We start from the raw sequence: 20,990 nt of genomic DNA on the forward strand, positions 1-20,990 counted from the left end.
ATGAGTCCAGCAATTTGGGTATAGGTATGTGCTTTTAGTAAACTGGGAAAGTTTTACACGTGGATTCGTAATTATACTTTAAAATTGTCTTTGTTTGCTCTTTTAAGCAGAAATCTGAATTGTTGACGATTTCAGTCAGTCAGTGTTAGTTGCTCAGCTGTATTCGATTTTTTGTGACCCCATGGGCTGTAGCCTGTCAGGCTCCTCTGTCCATGCTCTCCAGGCAAGAATATTGGAGTGGATTGCCATTTCCTTCTCCAGAGATTCTTCCCAACCCATGGATCAAACCCAGGTCTCCTGCATTGCAGACAGATTCTTTACCCTCTGAGCCACCAGGGAAGCCCAATCAAGATTTAATTGTAAATCAAGATTTAAGATTAGTATATTAATTAAGAGCAGTTGATTGGCTTTCACATAAAATTATCTAGCTTCCTTACCTTGAAATGCACACTAAGCCCTCACCCCCCTGATCAGAGAGTATTTTCTGTTGAAATATTGCTTAACTACATGTTGGGACTTAAAGAGACATTTGCACATCCAGGATAAATCTAGCTGCTCTGGCTGGTGCATTTTGAAATCGATCCTTCAACCTTAGGAAACTTAGAGAAAGATTTATTGAAGAACAGAGCAACTTTTTATTTCAAGTAGATTCGTATAGTTTATATACATTAAATATATTCATATATGTATCTCATGCTCTGCTTAGTTGCTCAGCATCTGCCTACAATGTGGGAGACCTGGGTTCAATCCCTGGGTCGGGAAGATCTCCTGGAGAAGGAAATGGCAACCCACTCCAGTACTCTTGCCTGGAAAATCCCATGGATGGAGGAGCCTGGTAGGCTACAGTCCATGGGGTTGCAGAGTTGGACATGACTAAGCGACTTCACTCACTCACTCATGGACTGTAGCCCAACAGGCTCCACTGTTATGGGATTTCCCAGGCAAGAATACCAGAGTGGGTTGCCATTTCCTCCTCCAGGGGATCTTCCTGACCCAGGGATCAAACCTGCGTCTCCTGTGGCTCCTGCATTGCAGGTGGATTCTTTATTGCTGAGCCATCAGGGAAGTCCTCATATATGTACATATGCATGTGTTTTATATATAAATATGCGTTAGTACTAGATAATCATAAGTTAATAAACATGAGGGAACTCACTGAACCCCCCAGAGCTAGGCACCTTAAACTCTTTGGGGAAACAGCTTCCATATATCTAACAGTCAATGGGTTAGCCTCTCTGGCTGAGGTCTAAGAGGTTATTTATCACTTCCTAGATCCCATAAGGGCTAAAGGGGTCAAACTCCCTTTTGGTGATGTCACTGTTGGAGAAATGTGTCCTTTCTTAGGTTAAAAAAAAATAGTCTTCCTCAGCAGCCTTACAGCCCTATACTGTACCTGCAGTATAAGCATTTCACATGGCCACTGTGAGGTCCTTCTTACATTAAATGGCTCATTCACAACGATAGCCAGGCTGAAAAGGATGCAGGTCAGATTTCATCTAGTGGAATTAACACTGGGACAAGAAAATGTCTATATAAGGCTAAGTTGTCCCTGGGGTCCTAATAGAAAACTATTTCAGGATTGTTTTCAGGGATTTCCTCCACCCCCACCCCAGTCTGGGCAGTAAGATACATTTAATCACCCCTTCCCCCAATAAGTTTTATTAATTCATCCATTCTTGAGTTATACACAAGTTCAAGTTATATTTCAAAGGACTAATTTATCCCCCAAAATTTAGCCCTGAAAGTCTTAATATGGGATGTATTTCCAAAAAATTAAACCTGATTTTGTGTATGTGTGTGGACACATAACTACAATGCATTAGTTTTATTGTCTGTGGGATGTGAATTTCTCATGAATATAAACTATGGTTTGAAAAAGCAGAGTTTATGATTGAAGACGCTTAGGAAAAGATGAAGGAAGAGAGGTGTTGTTTTTTTTTTTTTACTAGAACCAAAAGGTCTGGTTCACCTTTGCTAGTAAAAACAAGCTAATCCATTTCCCTTTCTGCTGAACTCAACGGCACTCCTAACAGGTAAGCCCACAGAAGAGAACCCTTGCTCATCAGTATAGTAATGATAGTAATTAGTAGTAGCAGTAGCATACACAGAATAGAAGAACTCCTGTACCCATGAGAACTGCTGTGATGCTTCTCCAGGGACACAGATCTCCAAGTAGGAACAGGGTGTGCTGGAAGACACTTCTGTTTGCCTCTTTCCTGTGCTGTTGGTGACACTGTTCCTTTCTTTCTGAACCTGACCCAGCAGGACGGTGCCTTGTCAAGGTGCGTGTCCCAATGCTGCTGCTGCTGCTTCTGGTGTCTTGACAAGGGCTTGCGCCATCTCAACCAGGTACGTCTCCTGCGCTGGGGACACGCGGTGTGAGGGCCTGCCAGTGGGCACTGTCTCTTAGGCCAGGGGTTAGCCAGTTTTTCTGTAAAGGCCAGATTGTGTAAAAGTTTTCAGGTTTTGGGTCATTTGGGTCTCGGTCACAGCTACTCAGCTCTGCTGCTTCAGCAGAAAAGCAACCACAGACAGGATGTAACTGGATGGGCCTGAGTGTGTTCTAGCAGAACTTATGGGCACTGAAATCTGAATTTTATTTTTTGTTTTTGCTCTCCTGTGTCTTTGTTGTAGTGCGAGGGCTTAGTTGCCCCGCAGCATGTGGAATCTTAGTTCCTCCACCAGGGATTAAACCCACATCCCCTGCATTGGAAGGTAGATTCTTAACTGCTGGATCACCAGGGAGGTGCCTGAAATCTGAAGATGTATTCTCCTTATTTTGAATTTCTCCAACTTTTTAACATGTGAAAATTACTCTTAGCTCTGTCCTGAGGGAAGCGGAGCTGGATGGAAGGATCTGTTCCTTGGCTGTTGTCTGCAGTCCTTTGCCTTAGAACCTTAGGTCATTAATACAAGTCTTCAAATTCTGAAAGAAATGTGTCTCTCTTTCAAAAAAAAAAAAAGAGGAGGAGGCTTTAGAAACTTTAATACAAGGCATATGTATCAACTGAGAGCAAATTTTCAATGTCTTCTCCAAGAACTATAATTTTCCTGAAATAGGAAAAGGACTGCCTCCTTAATTTTTATATATTTCACAAGCCTTTCACTTTCAAGCTATAAATATTCCTTTAAAAATCAGAAAAATTATATACTGTGATTGTTTGAATTTCAGATTTTTTTCCTCCTGAGTCTTTCAAACTGGTGGAAAATTAGATATGTATTTTATTTTTCTGTTGATAATTTAGGAAATTTTAATAACCTTTAGTCAAACTTACACAGAGCAGTATTTTTGTAAGTCAGCAGGCTGTTTTATAATTTAAATGTTCACAGTACTCGCTTAGAAAAATACTTCTTATTTTTGCCCCTCGTTCTAATAAATGTACCAGTAGAAGTAAAGGGACTAATTAGGCCATCTATGTTTAATGTCTTATAAATGGTATTAAGAATACCTTTCATTATTCAGGGGAGATTGTAGTCTTCTTGTAGTAAAGCCCTATATTTAAGGCTCTTCTTAAGACTCTTGGCATACATTTTAGAGTGTGTTTAGCTTTCACTTGGATCACTTCAAGCAAGCATGTATAAAGCACAGTAAAATACTATTGCACCTTTCAGAATGGTAGGTCCCGCAGCAAGTCAAGCCAGACCCTGTGAATGTCTTGTCACAGTGTAATGTACCAGCCTCTCTCCCCTAGAATTCTGTGTACACATCCAGATACCAACTTATTCTATGAAGATGCTATTGAGATGCATTACAAATATGTACTGTGATAAAACACACATACATGAAAATCAAGCTAAGATACATACAGACAGACTGGAAAGACAAAAGCAGTGGAACCTTTGATATATCAATATGTTGGCCACATGGTCCTTTAGGGCCCTAAAGCTGAGTTGCTGTTCCCTCACAGGATTAGGAAATTCAGGTTCTCTGCATGTCCCTCTTTCATGGCTTCATAGACCCCTGGGGCTCTATGGATACTGCAGGGACCACCACTTCAAGAGAGGAGAGAAATGGGTGAGGAGGAAGGATGGGCTCTGGGCTCGTATCAGCATCACCACCTCCCGCCCCTGCCTCCAACCAGAGCAGCCCCACTTTTATCTGGTTGAGAAGTGGGATTCCACTGAAGGTTTCCTTTAAAGACAGGCTCTGCTTCTTGAACAGACTTGAAAGCCACTGTCTCAGACTATGTTCTTGCTTGTTTTATCTGCCCTCTTATCCTAAAGGATGTACTTTCTGCATTCTGACATTTCAGCATCTTATATTAACCCTGTACCTTTACTTTAGGGAGTTCAGAATGTTTCCAAAATCATAAATAGTGTTAGTATTAATCACAGTATAATTATTATAAATTGTTGAAACCCTTTTAACAGACGTACAATGGGAATGATTGTCCCTGAATCACAAAAAAGACTCAGCTAGCCTCGAGGATCCAGCTCATGGTGAATCAGTGTTGCAAACAGGGATAGGTCTTTGAATTTTGATCTTGGTGCCAGTGCATTGTGCCTGGGCCTAAACCAGCTGCCAGAGCAGCTTTTTAAAAAAAATGTGTATATATATATATATTTTTTTTTTCATTCACTTATTTGGCTATGGGATATTCAGTCTTTGTTGTGGCATGTGGGATCTGTAGTTGTGGCACTCGAACTGTTTAGTTACAGCACATGGGATCTATATCCCTAAGCAGGGGTGGAACCCAGGCCCCCTGAATTGGGAACTCAGAGTCTTGGCCCCTGGACCACAGGGGAGGTTCCTAGAGCAGCTTTAACATGGGGTGACTCCTATAGGACTGGGCGCTGCTAGGTGATGTGGGCACTGCTGGGAAGCCTCAGGTTTAGGAGATTGAGACAGAAGAGGAGGAAGAATAAAAAAGAAAGAAGCAATGTGAATACTGATGAGGAGGGAAAAGGTCACCTGTCGTCCAAACAACTCCTGGAAAGCAGACTGAAGTGAAGATTTGTAGGGACTTCCCTGGCAGTCCAGTGGTTTAGATTCTGCTTCCAATGCAGGGGGTACGGCTTTGATCCCTGATTGGGGAACCAAGATCCCATATGCCATGCAGCATGGTAAGGAAAAAAAACAAGATTTGTAAGAATAAAGATGATTGTTGTGGAGTTGTGGCCAGAGCTATTGTCGATCTCATTTGGCAGTGGACAAAGGAAAGGGAGAGAGAAGGAATTTAGATTAGCCTTTGAAAAATTTCCTGGCACTGGAATGAGTTGCTAGGAAAAGATTTTCTCTGGAAATCCGATTTAAAAGAATTGAGGCTTTTTTTTTTTTTTAAATTTTGCTAGTTTTGTGCAGAAAGAGCCGGGAAATGCTAGAGGAGAATGAGATCCATTTGTTACCATCAGAACCCAGATGCTCTTCTTTACTTAACATCAAGGAGCGGGCTGTGTTTCAGCTTTGCTGCTTAAAAGCCTAATCCGTCTTGCACGGCCCTGGGAGGGAGGCTAGTGGCAGTTGCTGCATTTTGTCGATACTCAGCCTAAGAGTACCAGGTAATTCACCTGCAGGGTAGGGAATGAAATTCCACATCTCATCATTTCTCATTACTTGCCTCTCTACTTTGTAAATCCCAAGTGTGTGTACACCTCACACATTTATTTATCCAACATCTATTTATTTATGCTGTATTCAAACCATTAAGGTATAACAAGAAAGGGACTGTGATGAAACAGAGTCAATATAAAGCAAGACAGGGCTTCAGGGAGCAGAAAAACTAGTGTGGGGAATGAGGGAGACTGCTAGACACTTGCTTGAGATATATATATAACTATGTGTGCTGGAATGAGGTCTTTGAAGTTCAGGAAAGGGAGTCTTGGTATGGGGAGGTGCTTTGACTTGATGATTAGGAGAGGTTGCACTGAAGAGGTGGGATTTGTCAGGCATGAGCATAGAGCACCACTGGAGGTCACAGCTGATAGCAACAACAGTAGCCACGGCTTCTTGGCACTCACGGGCTTCCCAGATGGCGCAGTGGTAAAGAATCCGCATGCCAATACAGGAGGTGCAAGAGACACGGGTTCAATCCCTGGTTTGGGAAGATACCCTGGAGTAGGACAGGACAACTGCTCCAGTATTCTTGCCTGGAAAATTCCATGGCAGGCTACAGTCCATGGGGTCACCAAGAGTTGGACACGCCTGAGCCCACAATGCATGCCCTCAACCCCCACTGTATGGCTAGCTGGGTGCTCAGCACTTTCCCGCAGTAAATCAACTGTGAGTTTTCACTGCAGCCCCTTGAAATAGTTATCTCCAACATATAGATGAGGAAACCGAGGCTTAGAGAGGGCCTGTAGTTAGTTAGTGACGGAACTAGGAGTTGAAGCCATATCCATGTTGCCCCTGGGACCCAAGCCCAGAACACTGTGCATTTTGAACAGCCAGAGAGGGAGTCACAACCACTGTCTAGGGCGGGTCTCTTGAGTGCCTGCCTGAGCCAGAGTCCAGACTGGCTGTGAAGCAAGGCTGATTTCAGGCAGATTTTTGTGGAGGAGGACAGGAAAGGTGTGGGAACAATGAAGAGGGTGGGGGCTGGATCAGGCAATTATAAACCCAGAAAAGGCCAGTCGGGGTGGTCTAAGCCCACCTCCTCCCCTCAGTCATGCCTGTGTCAGAGCTTCTGGGAGGCCGACTGGCCAGGCTGTTTTCAGAGTTTTTCAGATGAGATCCTGCAGCTTCCCCCTTCCTTCCAGCACTTTGCAGGAGCCCAGCTGAGAAATCCCCAAGTGGGACCTTGCAGGCTAGCCCATCAGCAGGAGGCCTGCCCCTTATTCTTATGGTCCACACATGGTTCCCCATGGAAATGCCTTCCTGAGTGTACATTTTGTTCACAGAGGATACAGACATCTGAACTAGTGCTGATGGTGGCTTTAGATCAGTGTTCCTCTAGGTTTGACACCAACTGGCGGGCTCACTGGTTTTGGAACCAAAATGTTCCAGAATGTTCTCTCTTCAATTCTTACCAAATGGTAGAATTTCATGGATTTTTGTTTTCACATTACGACTAAAGGCTTTTTACCAGTCAGTAAAGTGCCTGGTATGTTTGCACATGCATGGTCGGTCACTCAGTTGTGTCCAGCTGTTTGGGACCCTGTGGACCATAGCCCACCAGGCTCTTCTGTCTGCGGGATTTCCCAGGCAAGAATACTGGAGTGGATTAAAAAATAATAATAATGCTGGAGTGGGTTGCCACACACTTCTTCAGGGGATCTTCCCAACCCAGGGATCAAACCCACGTCTCCTGAATTGCAGGCAGATTCTTTACTGCTGAACCACCTTAAAGCTTATTGAAGTGTGTCATTTGGGAATCAAGTGGTGTTTTATTTAATTTCCTGAGGTCTCAAATTCATAATTCTGTTGAGATGTCTGACTCCTAAAGTGAAGCCTGATGAGCATTCAAGGCTTGTGAGTGAGCCCAGGCGGAGTTGGGATTTTGCAGACTGGGGAAGGAACCTTTACTGTGGGTACCACCGGAGTCCCCTTGGTTTGGCTGTGTTGTTCAACTACAGTCCTACTTGTCTTGTTTCCCACTTCATTTCTGGTGAGTATTTGGCTGTTGTTAAATGCATTGTATGTTTATCATGTTGAGCATTGCCTTCCTTTTCAATTCTTTGCTCTTCCAGAAAAGTGGGAATGGCTGTAGAAAGTGAGCTATGGGCTGAGGTCAAACAGGTTTGAAAACGATTTCCAACCTGTCTCCTGGGAGGAGCTCTTAAGTAAAGGCAGCCCCTAGCCAAGTATGGCAGCAGTTGGTTTCTGCCTTCTTGGTGGAACTTGGGTGAATCCCTCCACCTCACTGAGCTTCTGCAGAAGAAGAGGGTCAGTTTAAATGACCTGAAGTCCTTGTTGGGTGTGCTCAGCCTTGTCCTGGTGACTTGCTGAGAGCGCGGGCACACAGGCACCATGTCACCACATTGCAGCTGTGACATGCTTTGTGTGGAATGTGGGGTAGGCTGGAAAACCTGAACTGTGTGTCTTCCCATTGTGTCCAGAACAGCAAGATCTTTTTCTTTTTAATATTTATTTATTTACTTATTCAGCTGCACTGGGTCTTAGTTGCAGCATGTGGAATCTAGTTCCCTGACCAGTTCTAGAACCCAGGACCCCTGCATGGGAGCATGGAGTCTTAGCCACTGGACCACCAGGAAAGTCCTGAATCTTTTTTTTCATGTGGTTATTCTTATCTATGGTGAGGACTTACCCTGGGATCACAAGGTGGGTGACGCTTTATGTTGCCTGGATCTCAGGCCTCCAGAATCTTGTCAAGATGTGAGAGAACCGCTATCTTCATCCCCTTATGGCAAATCTCCCAACACCGCTGCTGTAATGACAGCAACAAATACATCCAACTGGTGACCAGATGCCGGTAAAATGCCAGTCACTTCAGTCATTCTTAACAGTGGAGGGTAGTGTCCAGAAGCTTTTACCCCCCATTTCTACTGTGGGCCACTATGCAGGGTAGCTGGGTGATTCTCTGCTGTATCTCCTGGTCAGCAACTTGAGAGGATGGGGTGACTCAGACCTGCCTTAATGCAGCCCATCAAGCTGCCAGCCGCTTAACTGTGACATGTCTAGATATGAAATATCAAGAAATGCATGCGGAGATTATTGCCTCTTAGCATTTGACTGGAAATGCCCTTCCTGACTTCTGACTAACAAATATACTGGTCAGAAGAACTCCAGATAATCCTGTCGAATCCAGTACAGAAAAAAACTTGCTGCCACCTGGCAGACATACACATCTCGCCCCTCCCTACTTCATACCCCAGCCCACACTGCCTGCCACTGCTTGTCTTTCAGGGCACAGAAAGTTGGTCTTTGTCATCTAAGGCTTTGTGGCAGACTTAACTCTGTAAAACCCCAAAAACCTTCTCTCCCCACCACCACCTCCCTTGAAGTTAGCTCGATTTCAATGCTTCTCTTTCTCACAGTCCATCAAGAGCGAAGGCACTCGGTGGCTTTTCTGTGTCTGGTTTTGGTTCATCCTTAGCCAGCTGGCAAACCTCCAGGGACTCCCCTCTTCTCCCCAGAGCAGCATGTGCAGCTCAGAAAAGAAAAGTAATGAATATTGTACAATTCCTCCAGGTTGATTATGAAAATGATGTAAAGGTTCTTAAGAGGACGTGGTTCTTGGAGTAGTTGACATTGCCTCATCACAGAGCATCCAGACAGCTGTCCTTTCCATGACAGTGGCGGTTCCGAATCCTGCCACCCCCGCCGACTGGCTTAGAGCTATTCTGGGGTGGCCAGCTGACGGCGAGAGCCCTGGAGAGATGCCTCTGTGTGAGCATGGGGTAGAAGGAAACACACACGTGTGTCAATATGATCATTTACATTAAAGCCCATTTATAGACGATGGTAATCCTCACAGCCCAGCTGTTTTGTGCCAAATGCTACTGTCCTGACTTTAGATAGAAAGGAATTGAGACACCTATCTATCAGAGGCCCCAGACTGTCTGGGAGAAAACTGACTATATCCTCATGTTTCCTGGTGTGTAGCTCAGAACCTGCTGGACTGAGGACCCTGGCTTTATGTGGCTTCCTGGGGAGCAGGCTTGCTGGAGCCCGGCTCCCGCCTGCCGTGGGTGTGTTGCAAGGCTCAGCCATCAAGAGGTGTGGCCCTAAAGCCTTCTGCCCCAAGTGGGCCTCCGCAGCCTCTCGTCCTTCTGGGGAAAGGCCCAGTACACAGTTGCCATCTGTCTTTCCTGACTTGAAATTCTTCTACCTTCTCAGAGAAGCAGTTACTGTTTGTTGAATGAATGATGGCCTTGTTATAGGGAAGGAAGGGTGAGTTATGTCGGGAGCCCTCAGCTAATCAGAAAACGCTCCTGGGACACAACTATTGGGCTCCCTCCAAGCTGTGCAGCAATTTCCCAGGTGGCTCAGTGGTAAAGAATCCACCTGACAATGCAGAAGACAGGGGTTCTATCCCTGTGTCGGGAACATCCCCTGGAGGAGGAGATGGCAACTCACTCCAGTATTCTTGCCTGAAGAATTCCATGGATAGACAAGCCTAGTAGGCTACTCTCCATGGAGTCACAAAGAATTAGACATGACTGAACACACACACATGTGCACACACACACACACACACACACACAAGGTGTGCAGCTCCTCAAGATAGGAATACCTCCCAATTATCAGGCACTATGTGTGCCGAGCACCAAGCTGTGACTGCTTCGCATGTGTTAACTCCCTTCATCTTCACAAATGATCCTGTGAGAAAGGCACAGTTATCACCCTTTTTCTTTTTCTAGTAGAAGATGACACTTAGACTCAGAGAGGTTAAGTAGCAACTTGCTCCAGGTTCAGTTCAGTTCAGTCGCTCAGTTGTGTCCGACTCTTTGCTACCCCAAGAATGGCAGCACGCCACGCTTCCCTGTCCATCACCAACTCCCGGAGTTTACTCAAACTCATGTCCATTGAGTCAGTGGTGCCATCCAACCATTTCATTCTCTGTCGTCCCCTTCTCCTCCTGCCTTCAATCTTTCCCAGCATCAGGGTCTTCTCCATTGAGTCAGTTCTTCACATCAGGTGGCCAAAGTATTGGAGTTTCAGCTTCAGCATCAGTTCTTCCAATGAATATTCAGGACTGATTTCCTTTAGGATGGACTGGTTGGATCTCCTAGCTGTCCAAGGGACTCTCAAGAGTCTTCTCCAACACTGCAGTTCAAAACCATCAATTCTTCGGTGCTCAGCTTTCTTTACAGTTCAACTCTCACACCCACACACGACTACTGGAAAAGCTGTAGCTTGACTAGACAGACTTTTGTTGGCAAAGTAATGTCTCTTCTTTTTAACAAGCTGTCTAGGTTGGTCAGAACTTTTCTTCCAAGGAGCAAGCATTTTTTAATTTCATGCCTGCAGTCACCATCTGCAGAGATTTTAGAGCCCAAGAAAATAAAGTCTGTCACTGTTTCCACTGTTTCCCCATCTATTTGCCATGAAGTGATGGGACAAGATGCCATGATCTTAGTTTTCTGAATGTTGCGTTTTAAGCCAACTTTTTCACTCTCTCCTTTTTCACTTTGATCAAGAGGCTCCAGGTTACACAGAAGGAAAGTACAAGAGTTGAGTGTTAAGGTTTTGGGGACCTAATAAATCACCCCCTCTTCCTAATAAAGTTCTGAGTAGAGAGATCCGAGAGACAGCAGATGAAGATTAAAAATACCACCTTGAATATCTAATGCCTGGGGTGGAAAGTGCATTGTAAAAGCAGGTGATTAATGTTTCACCCTTGAAACAAAGAGACCAAACCATTCTCTTCCCAGGTCGAGCCAACAGCGTACCCCAGCTCCTGAAGTCTCCCCTGTAAACTCAGTGAATAAGCTGAGAAGGTGTGTTCCCAGGGGCAGGTGGATCCCAAAGTGCTGAGCCAGACTGTGCTCTGCCCTTCCCTCCAAACTCTCAAGACATGTGCCTTATCGCTCTTTGTCCCTTCCCGTCGTGGCATGTTCTAGGTATACTGCAAAAATGCTGAGGGAGGTGGCCTGTGGTTTTAACTTTGATCTATGGAAACTGACTTTTGAGTCAGCAAAATCCAATTTTCCTATAAATAAGGAAGCAGGTGACCCGTGCAAACACTGAGCTCCAGTGAACAGTGTTTGACCTGAGGTGAAGGCAGTTGCCTGTTGACTCCTCCTGTGTTCTTCACACCCGCAGTCTAGTGCCTGTTGTGGGTACCACACTTACAACTGAGGCTGGGTCAGCATCTGTGATGGTCGGGGCCAGGCAGGGGGATGGTTCAGTTGGAAGACAGAACTTCACAATCCAAGTTTGCAACATTATCCTAAGTGCTTAAGAAACAGAAAGATTATAGATTAGCTTTGACATTTCCCAAATTCATTTAGTGTGGGAAATGAAATTAAACCATCAACTAGCTCTTACCTCAAATCTAATCTTCCTCATGATGGAGAGCAGGTGTCTTCATGTCATTTCTCTCTATCTGCATCTGCTTCTGGAACAGAGTTGTTGTTCGAGGCTCAGACTGCCCACCTCTGAAGACACGCCCTCGCCTCCTCACTGCCATACCCTTCTAAGGGGCTGTCGCTCCCCAACTGTTTTTGTCTTAGGCATTAGACCTGTTGGGAGAAGGTGTTGATTGTTGGCCAGAGACTAGAGAATGCATTCATAATTTTTTTTTTTTAAAGAGGAAGGTGGTGTGCATCACAGTGGTGGAGGGAGTAAAAGCCACTTTGATGTGGCAGGTACTGATCTCACATTCTGCTACAAGCTAGAGCCTGACGGTGTTCCAGGCTGCTGCTGCCACCATGTGAGTCTCAGCTTTGACTGACTTCCACACGGGTGTGAACCACAACCACAATCTCAGATGTGCAAGAAATATTATATCATGACTCTCAACCTCATTTCTGGCTGTGAACTCCCATTCCACTGAACTGGCAGAAAGTCTAATCCATTGTTCTTGGGCTATCCCTCCATGGTGTTATACAAAGTATCAGGTAGCCCGGGGCATTAGTACACACAGCTTGCCATTGAGACATACATCCTCCTATCCTCATGGCTCCTTCAGGCCCTGCTGGGGAAGCAGGAGTCTTCTGGAAGGCCATTTATGGCCCTATCTGCCTAGATGTGCCTGTGGGTAGGGTAACCAACCCTCTTGCTTTGCCTGAGATTGTTCTGATTTTAGTTCTGAAAGCCCCAGGTCTCTGAAACCCCCTCCCACCCAGCAAACCCAGACCGTAGGGATGGACACTTCCATTTAGAGTCCTGCCACTTCACCATGCTCTGTTTAAAAAAAAAAAAAGGCAGACCTGGACATGTGTTTGGAACCCACAGATCTCTCCCTCTCCTTCCCCAGTTCAATGGGGTCTCCTTTTCTAACTGGGGGATAGAGGAAGACCACGCCCACCTTTTGTTCCCAGACACTGGGGTCATGTTGGGAACCCCCTTCCTTCACCTTCTTCACCTTCTTCACCAGTAGGAAAGGTTTAGAGAGCTAAAATTTTGGAAATCAAAAGCCAGTGAGAATTTCACACTGAGTGTCTGCTTAGTACCCTACCCCCAGCTCCCTCCCCTCACCTGGGGGAATGAGCCACAGATTGAGTCCTGGGGGAATGAGGCAGACAGACCAAAAAATGAGAAAACAGAGGCAGGAAGAGAAACAGAAGTCGTGAGAGCAGAGTGAACCGTCACACACACTGGGGACCGCTAGACAGTCCTCCTTCCATTTAAGGGCTCGTCTCTACCAACATTGCAGAAACGAGGTCTGTGAAGAATAGGAGAGGAAGTGACTAAGAGCATTTTGGCACAGTTAGCATTTTTATCTAGGCAGGGCTAGAAAATTCCTTAAAGTTTTGTCAAGTGGATCCAATCTTTGAAACTCTTCTCCCTCCTTTTGCCTTGTCCAGGAGGCCTCAGCTGGCACAGGGTGGGGCAGGGAGAAGCATTTGCTAGACTTGCATTCATCCAAGGAGTGAGACAGCTGAGGCCGGATGACTTCATCAGGAAGCATCTTGGTGGGGGCAAGAAGGGCCCTTGGGGACTGTTGGCCCTGCCAACATCTTGCCTCCATCAAGGCAGCAATAAAGAAACTTCGTGAGGTCCAAGAACACAAACCTGTCAGCCTGGCTCAGTGCCCAGTGCCTAGCAGAGGCACACCCTCCATACATGTCTTTGGATGGGAGGATGAGCCCCTGCTCTCTCAGCACCAGCCCTGGTTTGTGCTGCCTTCTCACGGCCTAGAGCATCTGCTAGGAATATCAGGGAGACAATAAAGAAAAATGCCAGCTCATAAGAGGTGCCCTCGCTTGTTGGAGCTGCCCTGACAACACCTAGGACTGACTGTAAGGGAATCTGCTTTCTGAGCAGAAGTGCTAGTGATTAGAGGAGGCCAGAATGGAAGAGCAAGTAGTCTTTGGAGCTTCAGGAAGAAGAGATCTGTTATTACAGCCAGTGTCTTTAAACAGAAGCATTTTTCTTATAAGAGAGTTTCTACTGCATGCTGGGCCAAGCATGCACAGAGCAGTGATTACCCCCAGCAACCTCTCAATCGATTACCAGGCTCTCTGTCAGCAGGCCTCGCAGATCAACTGCTGCTTCGCCCGCCCCACTCCCATCAGCAGCATGTTCATAAAGGGACATGCACCTGATTTAGAAATTATTCCCCCAAAGTGTGCAATATATGAAAACATGTAACTATTCCCATTTCTGTTCCCCATCTCCCTCTTGCCATTTCCTCGGGCCTGAGCTTCAAATCAAAGATGTTTGACATTCTCTTGAGAACCAATCTTCTTGGGCCTGTGAAAAACATAGCCATTTCAGCTCAGATGGTTGCTCCGTCGTGTCTAACTCTTTGCAACCCCATGGACTATAGTCTGCCAGGCTCCTCTATCCATGGGATTCTCCAGTCAAGAATACTGGAGTGGGTTGCCATTTCCTCCTCCAGGGGATCTTCCCAACCCAGGGATCGAACCTGTGTCTTTTGTGTCTCCTGCATTGGCAGGCAGATTCGTTACCACTGTGCCACCTAAGAAGTCATTTTTTTATGGTCTGTCAGGCACCCTGGTAAACATGTACATACATGGTCTAAGTTTGTCCTCTCAAGGACACCGTGCAGCTGTTACTGCCACTGTACAAATGAGGAAGCTGAGGCCAGAGGCTGAAGAGCTTACCCAGGATGCTAGCTGCTATGTGGGGATCCTGTGACTTCAAGTCTGTAGCCCTACTGGCTTCACCGAGCTGCCTGGAGTTCCCTGTCAAGGGTAAGAGTAAGGAGGAGAGGAAATTAATGGTCTTCACTCACCAGGGACAGCCAATCCATTTAGTCTTCTTTCTAATAAAGCCTAATGTCAAAAAATAGTAGGAGTATTTCCCATCCCCTATATTTCCCTTTGCCCAGATCCACAACTTTTTGCCACATGGATGCCCAGGCTTCCCTTTGCCTCCGTCTTTTCCACCACCAATGATTTCCAGGTCAGATGAGGCTGAAGCAGGGAGAGCCCTCCCTAAGGGCCTGGGGGAGGCAGGCGGCACTCCTGCACAGCCCTGTATCCAGGGCCTGCTCACCACTAAGCACTGCATCCTTGTCCTGGCGGGTTTCCCTGGAGGGGCGCAGAACTCTGCTAGCATATCAGTGATGGCCAAGTTCAGCAAGATGCATTGGCCTGACTTGGCTTTTTCTGGATGTGGGGAGAGGAGAGGGCATGACTGTGAATATCCGATTCATGTCCATTTTTTGTCCCTTCTGCCTGGTCATTTAGCCTCTTGAGACTTCTGCTTCCTCATTAGTCAAATGAAAGGGTTTTCCAGGGTGGCATCTGGGATAACCTTTTAATCCTAACATTCTACTGAAAGAACAAATGTACCAATGAATTGAATTTGACTTTGAATGAAGAATCATTTGGAGGCCATTGGTTTGCAGAAAGCATCTTCCTTTATGCATTCAGTGTGCATGAGCCTCACAGAGAGGACGTTTCAGCTGAGGGCTTCCCCCGGCCCCCTACTCCGTGCCCTGCAGGACAGAGTCAGAGCAGCTGGCCCAGAGCTGAGTGTCAGGCAGCAGAGACAGTGGCTGCGCTGCGTAAATGCCACCCAGTAATTAAGACTGTCACTATGGAAGAAGCTGTATATGTTCAAACTTCTGATAAGGTAACGGCAATAACGAAACACTAAACTCGGGAGGCAGGAAAAAAACAGAGGAGGATTCATCTTTCACCATTCGTGCTGCTGAAACTTAAGCCATGGTGTTAAAAAATAAGCACTCTAACCTCTTAACATTTTTCACAGTAATTTTAGAAAGATTGTTTTTTGTTAGAAACCGAAGTCTTGTGTGTGAAGATACATTTGTCTGACATTCAAATAGTCCTGCAGTTTCAGTTTCGTTTTGTTAAAGTTGAGTTCACATTCGTGCTTTCATTGAACAGTACTTTTTGTTTCCGGTTTTAGGACCCATGCTTACCTGCCCATCCATCCTCTCTTCTGTCTGTCTCCCTGCTGTATAGCTTTGTGGGGAAACACTGGGGTGAAGTCCACGTGATATTAGCAATGATTATTTCTGAGGGGAGGAGTCAGAGTAACTTTTTCTTGCTTTCTTGTTTGTCTCTATGTTGATTGATTTTCTTTAAAGACGAGCATGCAAATGATAGAGCCATTCTTCTAAAAAAATAAGCAAAAGGAAAATACATTTTAAAGGAGCAAACAGGACCACACTGCCTCTGTGTGTGTGTGCGTGTGTGTGTGTTAGTTGCTCAGTCGTGTCCGACTCTTTGCAACCACAGGCTCCTCTGTCCATGGAATTCTCCAGGCAAGAATACTAGCACCCGGCTTTACTGGCAGTATCAGGCCCCAGCCAAGGCAAGTTTCTTCCTCACCGGCCTCCCGCTCCCAACCCCGAAGGGTCTGGCAGGTTTCCCCACTCCCCATCTCCCTGGACTTGAGTAACTGGTGAGCGGTGAACTCCTGGACGGATCCGAGCGGCAGATGCCAGGCCCGGAGGCTGTGCCCCTTCTTCCTCAGCATGTGTTTGTCATAAAGACGGAGCTGAGAGGAAAGTCACTTGCGATGGTTCCTGCAAGTCTCACCAGAAAGGACCAGGACGGCTCTGGGCACAGATTTCACTGTATTTCTTTCAGTCCCTCGGAAAGTATGAACACCAGTGTTATTTATTCATCATCCAGTGTCTCGGGTTTGTTTTCATAGTTCTTGTTTTATTTTGAGTTAATAAATATCAGGATTTTGTGAGGAAGGCACTCCAGAAATAAAGCTGACTATTCATGGCAGGGCTTTTGGCAAACGCCTTTCCTCCTGTGCAGAGGGAAACTGTTTACCTTTCTGAAGAGTCAACAGAAGCTCGGGTTCACAGTTCCACCACCCGAAGAAGGGCCCGCTTCAGTTTCATAGGCGGACTAATGGCTGCCCTTCGCTGATGAAGGACGCAGAGTGGACTGGGCTGGCTTCCGGCTTGAGTTAAGGAGGGAAAATGTGCTTTCTGTGTAAAAGCTGCAATTAACATTCTTGGACAACTCTCAGAGTGAATCAAAGAAATAATCCAACTTTTCTGTTGCCTAAAATTACACTTTAATCTCTTTCCTTTCTCTTCAAAAATAAGAATTCTCTGTGAAATGGGAATAATATACCCGTGGTGATTATTTCACTGAGTTGTGGTGAGAAGCACATCAAGCAAGATGATGGCAGGAGGGTGCCTGGCCCTCTTTGAAGTGCTGTACAGACATGAAGCATCTCTAGCGAGAACCTGAGAGCGGGTGTTAGTGTGAAGTGACATTACTGAGCGGGGCTGGTGAGCCAGTCTGTGGAGGCAATGTTAATAGGAACCCAGCCTCTTTCTACTAACCCATCCTGCCACATCCTTGGGTCTTTTTAATGATATGTCTCCTGAGAGCACCACTTTATTATTTTGAATCTTTTGGAAGGAAGCACAAAGTACAGCTCAAAGTAAATGTTTTCCTGATGGGCCTGAATGAGTCAGAGGTCCATTTCTTGTAAGTGATGCACTGTTGGTTGCATGTGTGTGTCGGGGGTATGCTACCCAACCTCTCTGCGCTCTAGTTCTCATCATCCACTTGTGGTTGCTAAGAGGATTAAATGTTTTCAGGGGAATACAGAACAAGGCCTAGCACATAGTATGTACTCTGTGAGTGCTTGCCATTTTCAGTTATTTATTTATACACAGAAGTTGCACACCTGCCTACGGATAGCAAAAGAAAAAAAAAAAAGGCCACAGGAACAAATTAGGAAGCTGCTTCCAGGTTTCTGGCAAGCAGACATATCCCTAAGGCATCCCTTGAAGTGGGGCAGAGGGGGGCAGAGTACCTGGCATGAGTTTAATTCCTCATACTCTTATTTTCTGCCCACAGAAGAGTTCATTTTGGGGGAAGCTGGCCCCTGGTTTCTGATAGCTAATGATACCAATGTGCTCAGTTTGAGTAGTCACAGTGTGTGGCAGGAAGGAGGACCCCTTCCAGGGCCTGAAACTGGGCTCTTGTCTAACACTCAGAAGTGAATTGTCCAAGGAGACACATGTGCTGACAAAGCAAGAGATTTTATTTGGAAAGGGCGCCTGGGCGGAGAGCAGGAGGGTAAGGGAACCCAGGAGAACAGCTCTGTCACATGGTTTGCAGTCTCGGGTTTTATGGTGATGGGGTTAGTTTCCGGGTTGTCTTTAGCCAATCATTCTGACTCAGAGTCCTTCCTGGTGGTGCATGCCTTGTTCAGCTAAGATGGATGCCAGAGAGAAGGATTCTGGGAGGTGGCTGGACATGTTGGTGTATCCCTTTGTTCAAAAGGATACACCAACTCTTCCAGTTGGTGGAGGCTTATTAGTTCCATGTTCCTTACCAGGACCTCCTATCATAAAACAACTCATGCAAATGGTTACTATGGTGCCTGGCCAGCGTGGGCGGTTTCAATCAGTGTGCTTCCCCTAACAACTGGGCATTAGGTACAACTCAAGCAGAGCCAGGAGGCACAGTGGAGGTGTCTGGGGGCCCCCCAAAGGCTTTGGTGAGAATGATCTTTGGGAGGTGCAGGGCTTTCTGGCTCAACAGAAGACGGTGAGAAGAGATCTGCCCTGAGCCTTCATGGAGCAGCCTGGGGGAGCTTCCAGAAGCACAGACTGTGCCTTCCTGTCCTCCCCCTTGCTCCACAGCATGATGCTTCAGCCCCGCTGAAGTCCGGGTCTGGGGGAGTCCCAGCGCACTTCTCTGCTTGACCCCTAAGTCTCACTTCACTGTCTCCTGCTGCACCTTGGCCCCATGTACCCCCGTCCCCTGTAGGAAGCCAGCCCAATGCCAGTTCTATGACATCTTCCACCCCTTCCCCTCCCCCATGTGCCCGCCTCCCCTCACCCCTGGCTGGGTTTCCACTCCACTATGCTGCTTTCTCACTGGAGCTTGAGTTGCAGCTCATTATTCACGAGTCCTCCCAGCCATACAAGCCCCCCCTCCACCCCTCCTCTGCAGCTTGTGACAGACCCTGGTGGACCGTCCATGAGAGTCTGAAAGCTAATCCACCTGTACCTGCAGGGAGTCCTCAGTCCCAGGCAAGAGAGTGACAGTGGGACCGAGTGTTGAGGTGTCAAGTGGGTAAACCTTCCTTATATCGATTTTGTGTTTTTGTGGGTTCCATCTCAAGGCATAGACACGTCCACTTGTTCAGCCATGCTAAAGAAACATGCACACTTAATTTTGTCTGGTAATAAAAGCCTGGTGCCACTACCTCCTTTTTTCTTGTTTCAGGATCTCATGATTAACCATGACCACCAACACAATGTATTCTCAGTTCCTTATCGTATCAATTCTTTCCTAACGTGTTGCTAGGGTCTACAGATCACTTTAGCGTTCTGTCATCCCAGGAAGATGCCAGTGCTCCAAGCCAAGACTTACAGCACTGGACACTTACTGCCATCCAGCTTCCAGTTGCCTGACAAGGAAACACTTCTCAGAATAAGTACAAATTAGCTAATGCTGAAATTGCAGAAATTTTCAATCCGTATCCTGTATTGTTAGTGATTCTTCCGTCCCCCAGCTCCTCATTCAGCCATTAATTCTAGGTCTCTCTGCAGCACGCAGGGTTGAACCTTGTGGTAAAATACTAGTGGTGCAGTAGCAGCAGGAAGGCATATATATAATTTCCCTGTCAGAGTGGTTTTAATGCTCTCTTTCATAGGGCATGATACATTAAAGAAAAGATAAATGGTTACGGGCCCCCAAGATCTGTGGAGTCAACACATGTGTGAGAAAGTACCATTTTAACATTTAATTATTTTAGCCAAGGAATAAAATATATTTTATTGCTTATGAGCAGTGGTGCTAAGCTGACTACAAGGCTGTGATCTGTAGGAAAAGGAAATCTTCACAGAAATTGTATACCCAGCCTGATACAGGGAGACCACCAAGAACCGCAGTTTAAGAGGAGACGTGGAGGGGTGGGGGCTGAGGACAGAATCCAAAGAAAGAGGCCGAGTGGCATGTGGCCCTGCTGCTGAGCAAGATCACGCGGGGACCTGGGGTATCATCTGGGAAGCAGGTCCTGTCTCTCCTGGGTCCCTGCGAATGTGAGGGATTAAAGCCTACAGATGAAAAAAACGCCGGTTCTTTCCAAACCCCTCAGTGCTTAAAGAATGGCCTCTGTGTTTCCCAGTTGTAAATGAGATCATCATTGGTGAGGTCTGGAGGAGAATAACCACCCTCTATTACATGCTTTCTGTGTGCCTGTGCTTTGCTAAATGCTTTATAGGGAAAATGTTCTTTAATCCTCCCAACATCCCTTTGCAGTAGGTGCTATAATTCATTTTATAGATCAGGACATTGAAGACTGACAAGGGGGTAAATCAACCAAAATTGACAGCCAGTCAGTGGTGAAGACTGAAGACTGGGACTTGGACCCAGAGATTACCTGCCGACAGGGCCTGTGCTTACCTTAAGCACCATGCTTTTAAAGTAGCCTTTTGACAGTGTCATATCCAGAAAGTTAGAATGGAAAAAAAAAGCTCCCTGATGTTCCAGAGCACTTGGGGCAATGCCTTTGACCTTGGTTTTCAGTCTGTAAAAGACTGATTCCGTCATTTACCTACCTGCCCTGCACATACGTCTTCAGGATGTTGAGTTGGTGGTGAGGTCTCTGAGAATCTTATGTGATCACAGATGCTTAATCAGATAATGAGCAATGCATTTTCATATCACTTCTGAAGACTTAAGTCCTCAAACTAGTGGACTTAAGTCTGCCAACAGCCAGTTTGAGATTTTCAACGTGAATTTTACATGCATTTGTTGTAAGTCGGAAATCCACAGTTCTTGTGGAATACCATTAAGGCACTTCTGCAGGGACCTCATCAGACATCTGACGGAGAATATCCTGCTGAGGCAGGCAGGGTGCCCTCCCTGGGGAGGTGAATACCCAATCTTTCGTCTTTGAGAACCAAATATTCCTTTCTAGTTGACTGTGGGGAAGAGGGAATTACCAAGAGAGGGTGAGTTAGGATGCAGGTGTGCAGCAAGGCGATTCAGCTGTG

General features: G+C 46.2%; 1 protein-coding gene and 1 long non-coding RNA gene across 5 annotated transcripts in view; one reads left to right on the forward strand and one right to left on the reverse strand.

Annotated features, from left to right (window-relative positions):
- SLC44A3 (solute carrier family 44 member 3) overlaps positions 1-20,990 on the forward strand; it is an 85,082-nt gene that overhangs the window by 56,895 nt on the left and 7,197 nt on the right. For 2 of the 4 annotated variants that reach the window (XM_069598271.1, XM_069598289.1), the window contains exon 12: positions 2,263-2,349. In XM_069598271.1, the coding sequence (XP_069454372.1) occupies positions 2,263-2,349 (87 nt within the window). The remainder of the gene's footprint in view (positions 1-2,262; positions 2,350-20,990) is intronic. The other 2 variants (XM_069598281.1, XM_069598297.1) reach the window with 1 other exon arrangement.
- LOC138444854 (uncharacterized) lies at positions 5,601-16,599 on the reverse strand. Its single transcript, XR_011258612.1, has 6 exons — positions 16,543-16,599; positions 15,921-16,117; positions 14,635-14,715; positions 11,891-12,084; positions 11,696-11,799; positions 5,601-8,324 (listed from the first exon to the last, which is right to left on the reverse strand). It is a non-coding gene; the product is annotated as an uncharacterized lncRNA (long non-coding RNA).

This window comes from Ovis canadensis, chromosome 1 (assembly GCF_042477335.2).
Source record: "Ovis canadensis isolate MfBH-ARS-UI-01 breed Bighorn chromosome 1, ARS-UI_OviCan_v2, whole genome shotgun sequence".
Lineage (NCBI taxonomy): Eukaryota > Metazoa > Chordata > Mammalia > Artiodactyla > Bovidae > Ovis > Ovis canadensis.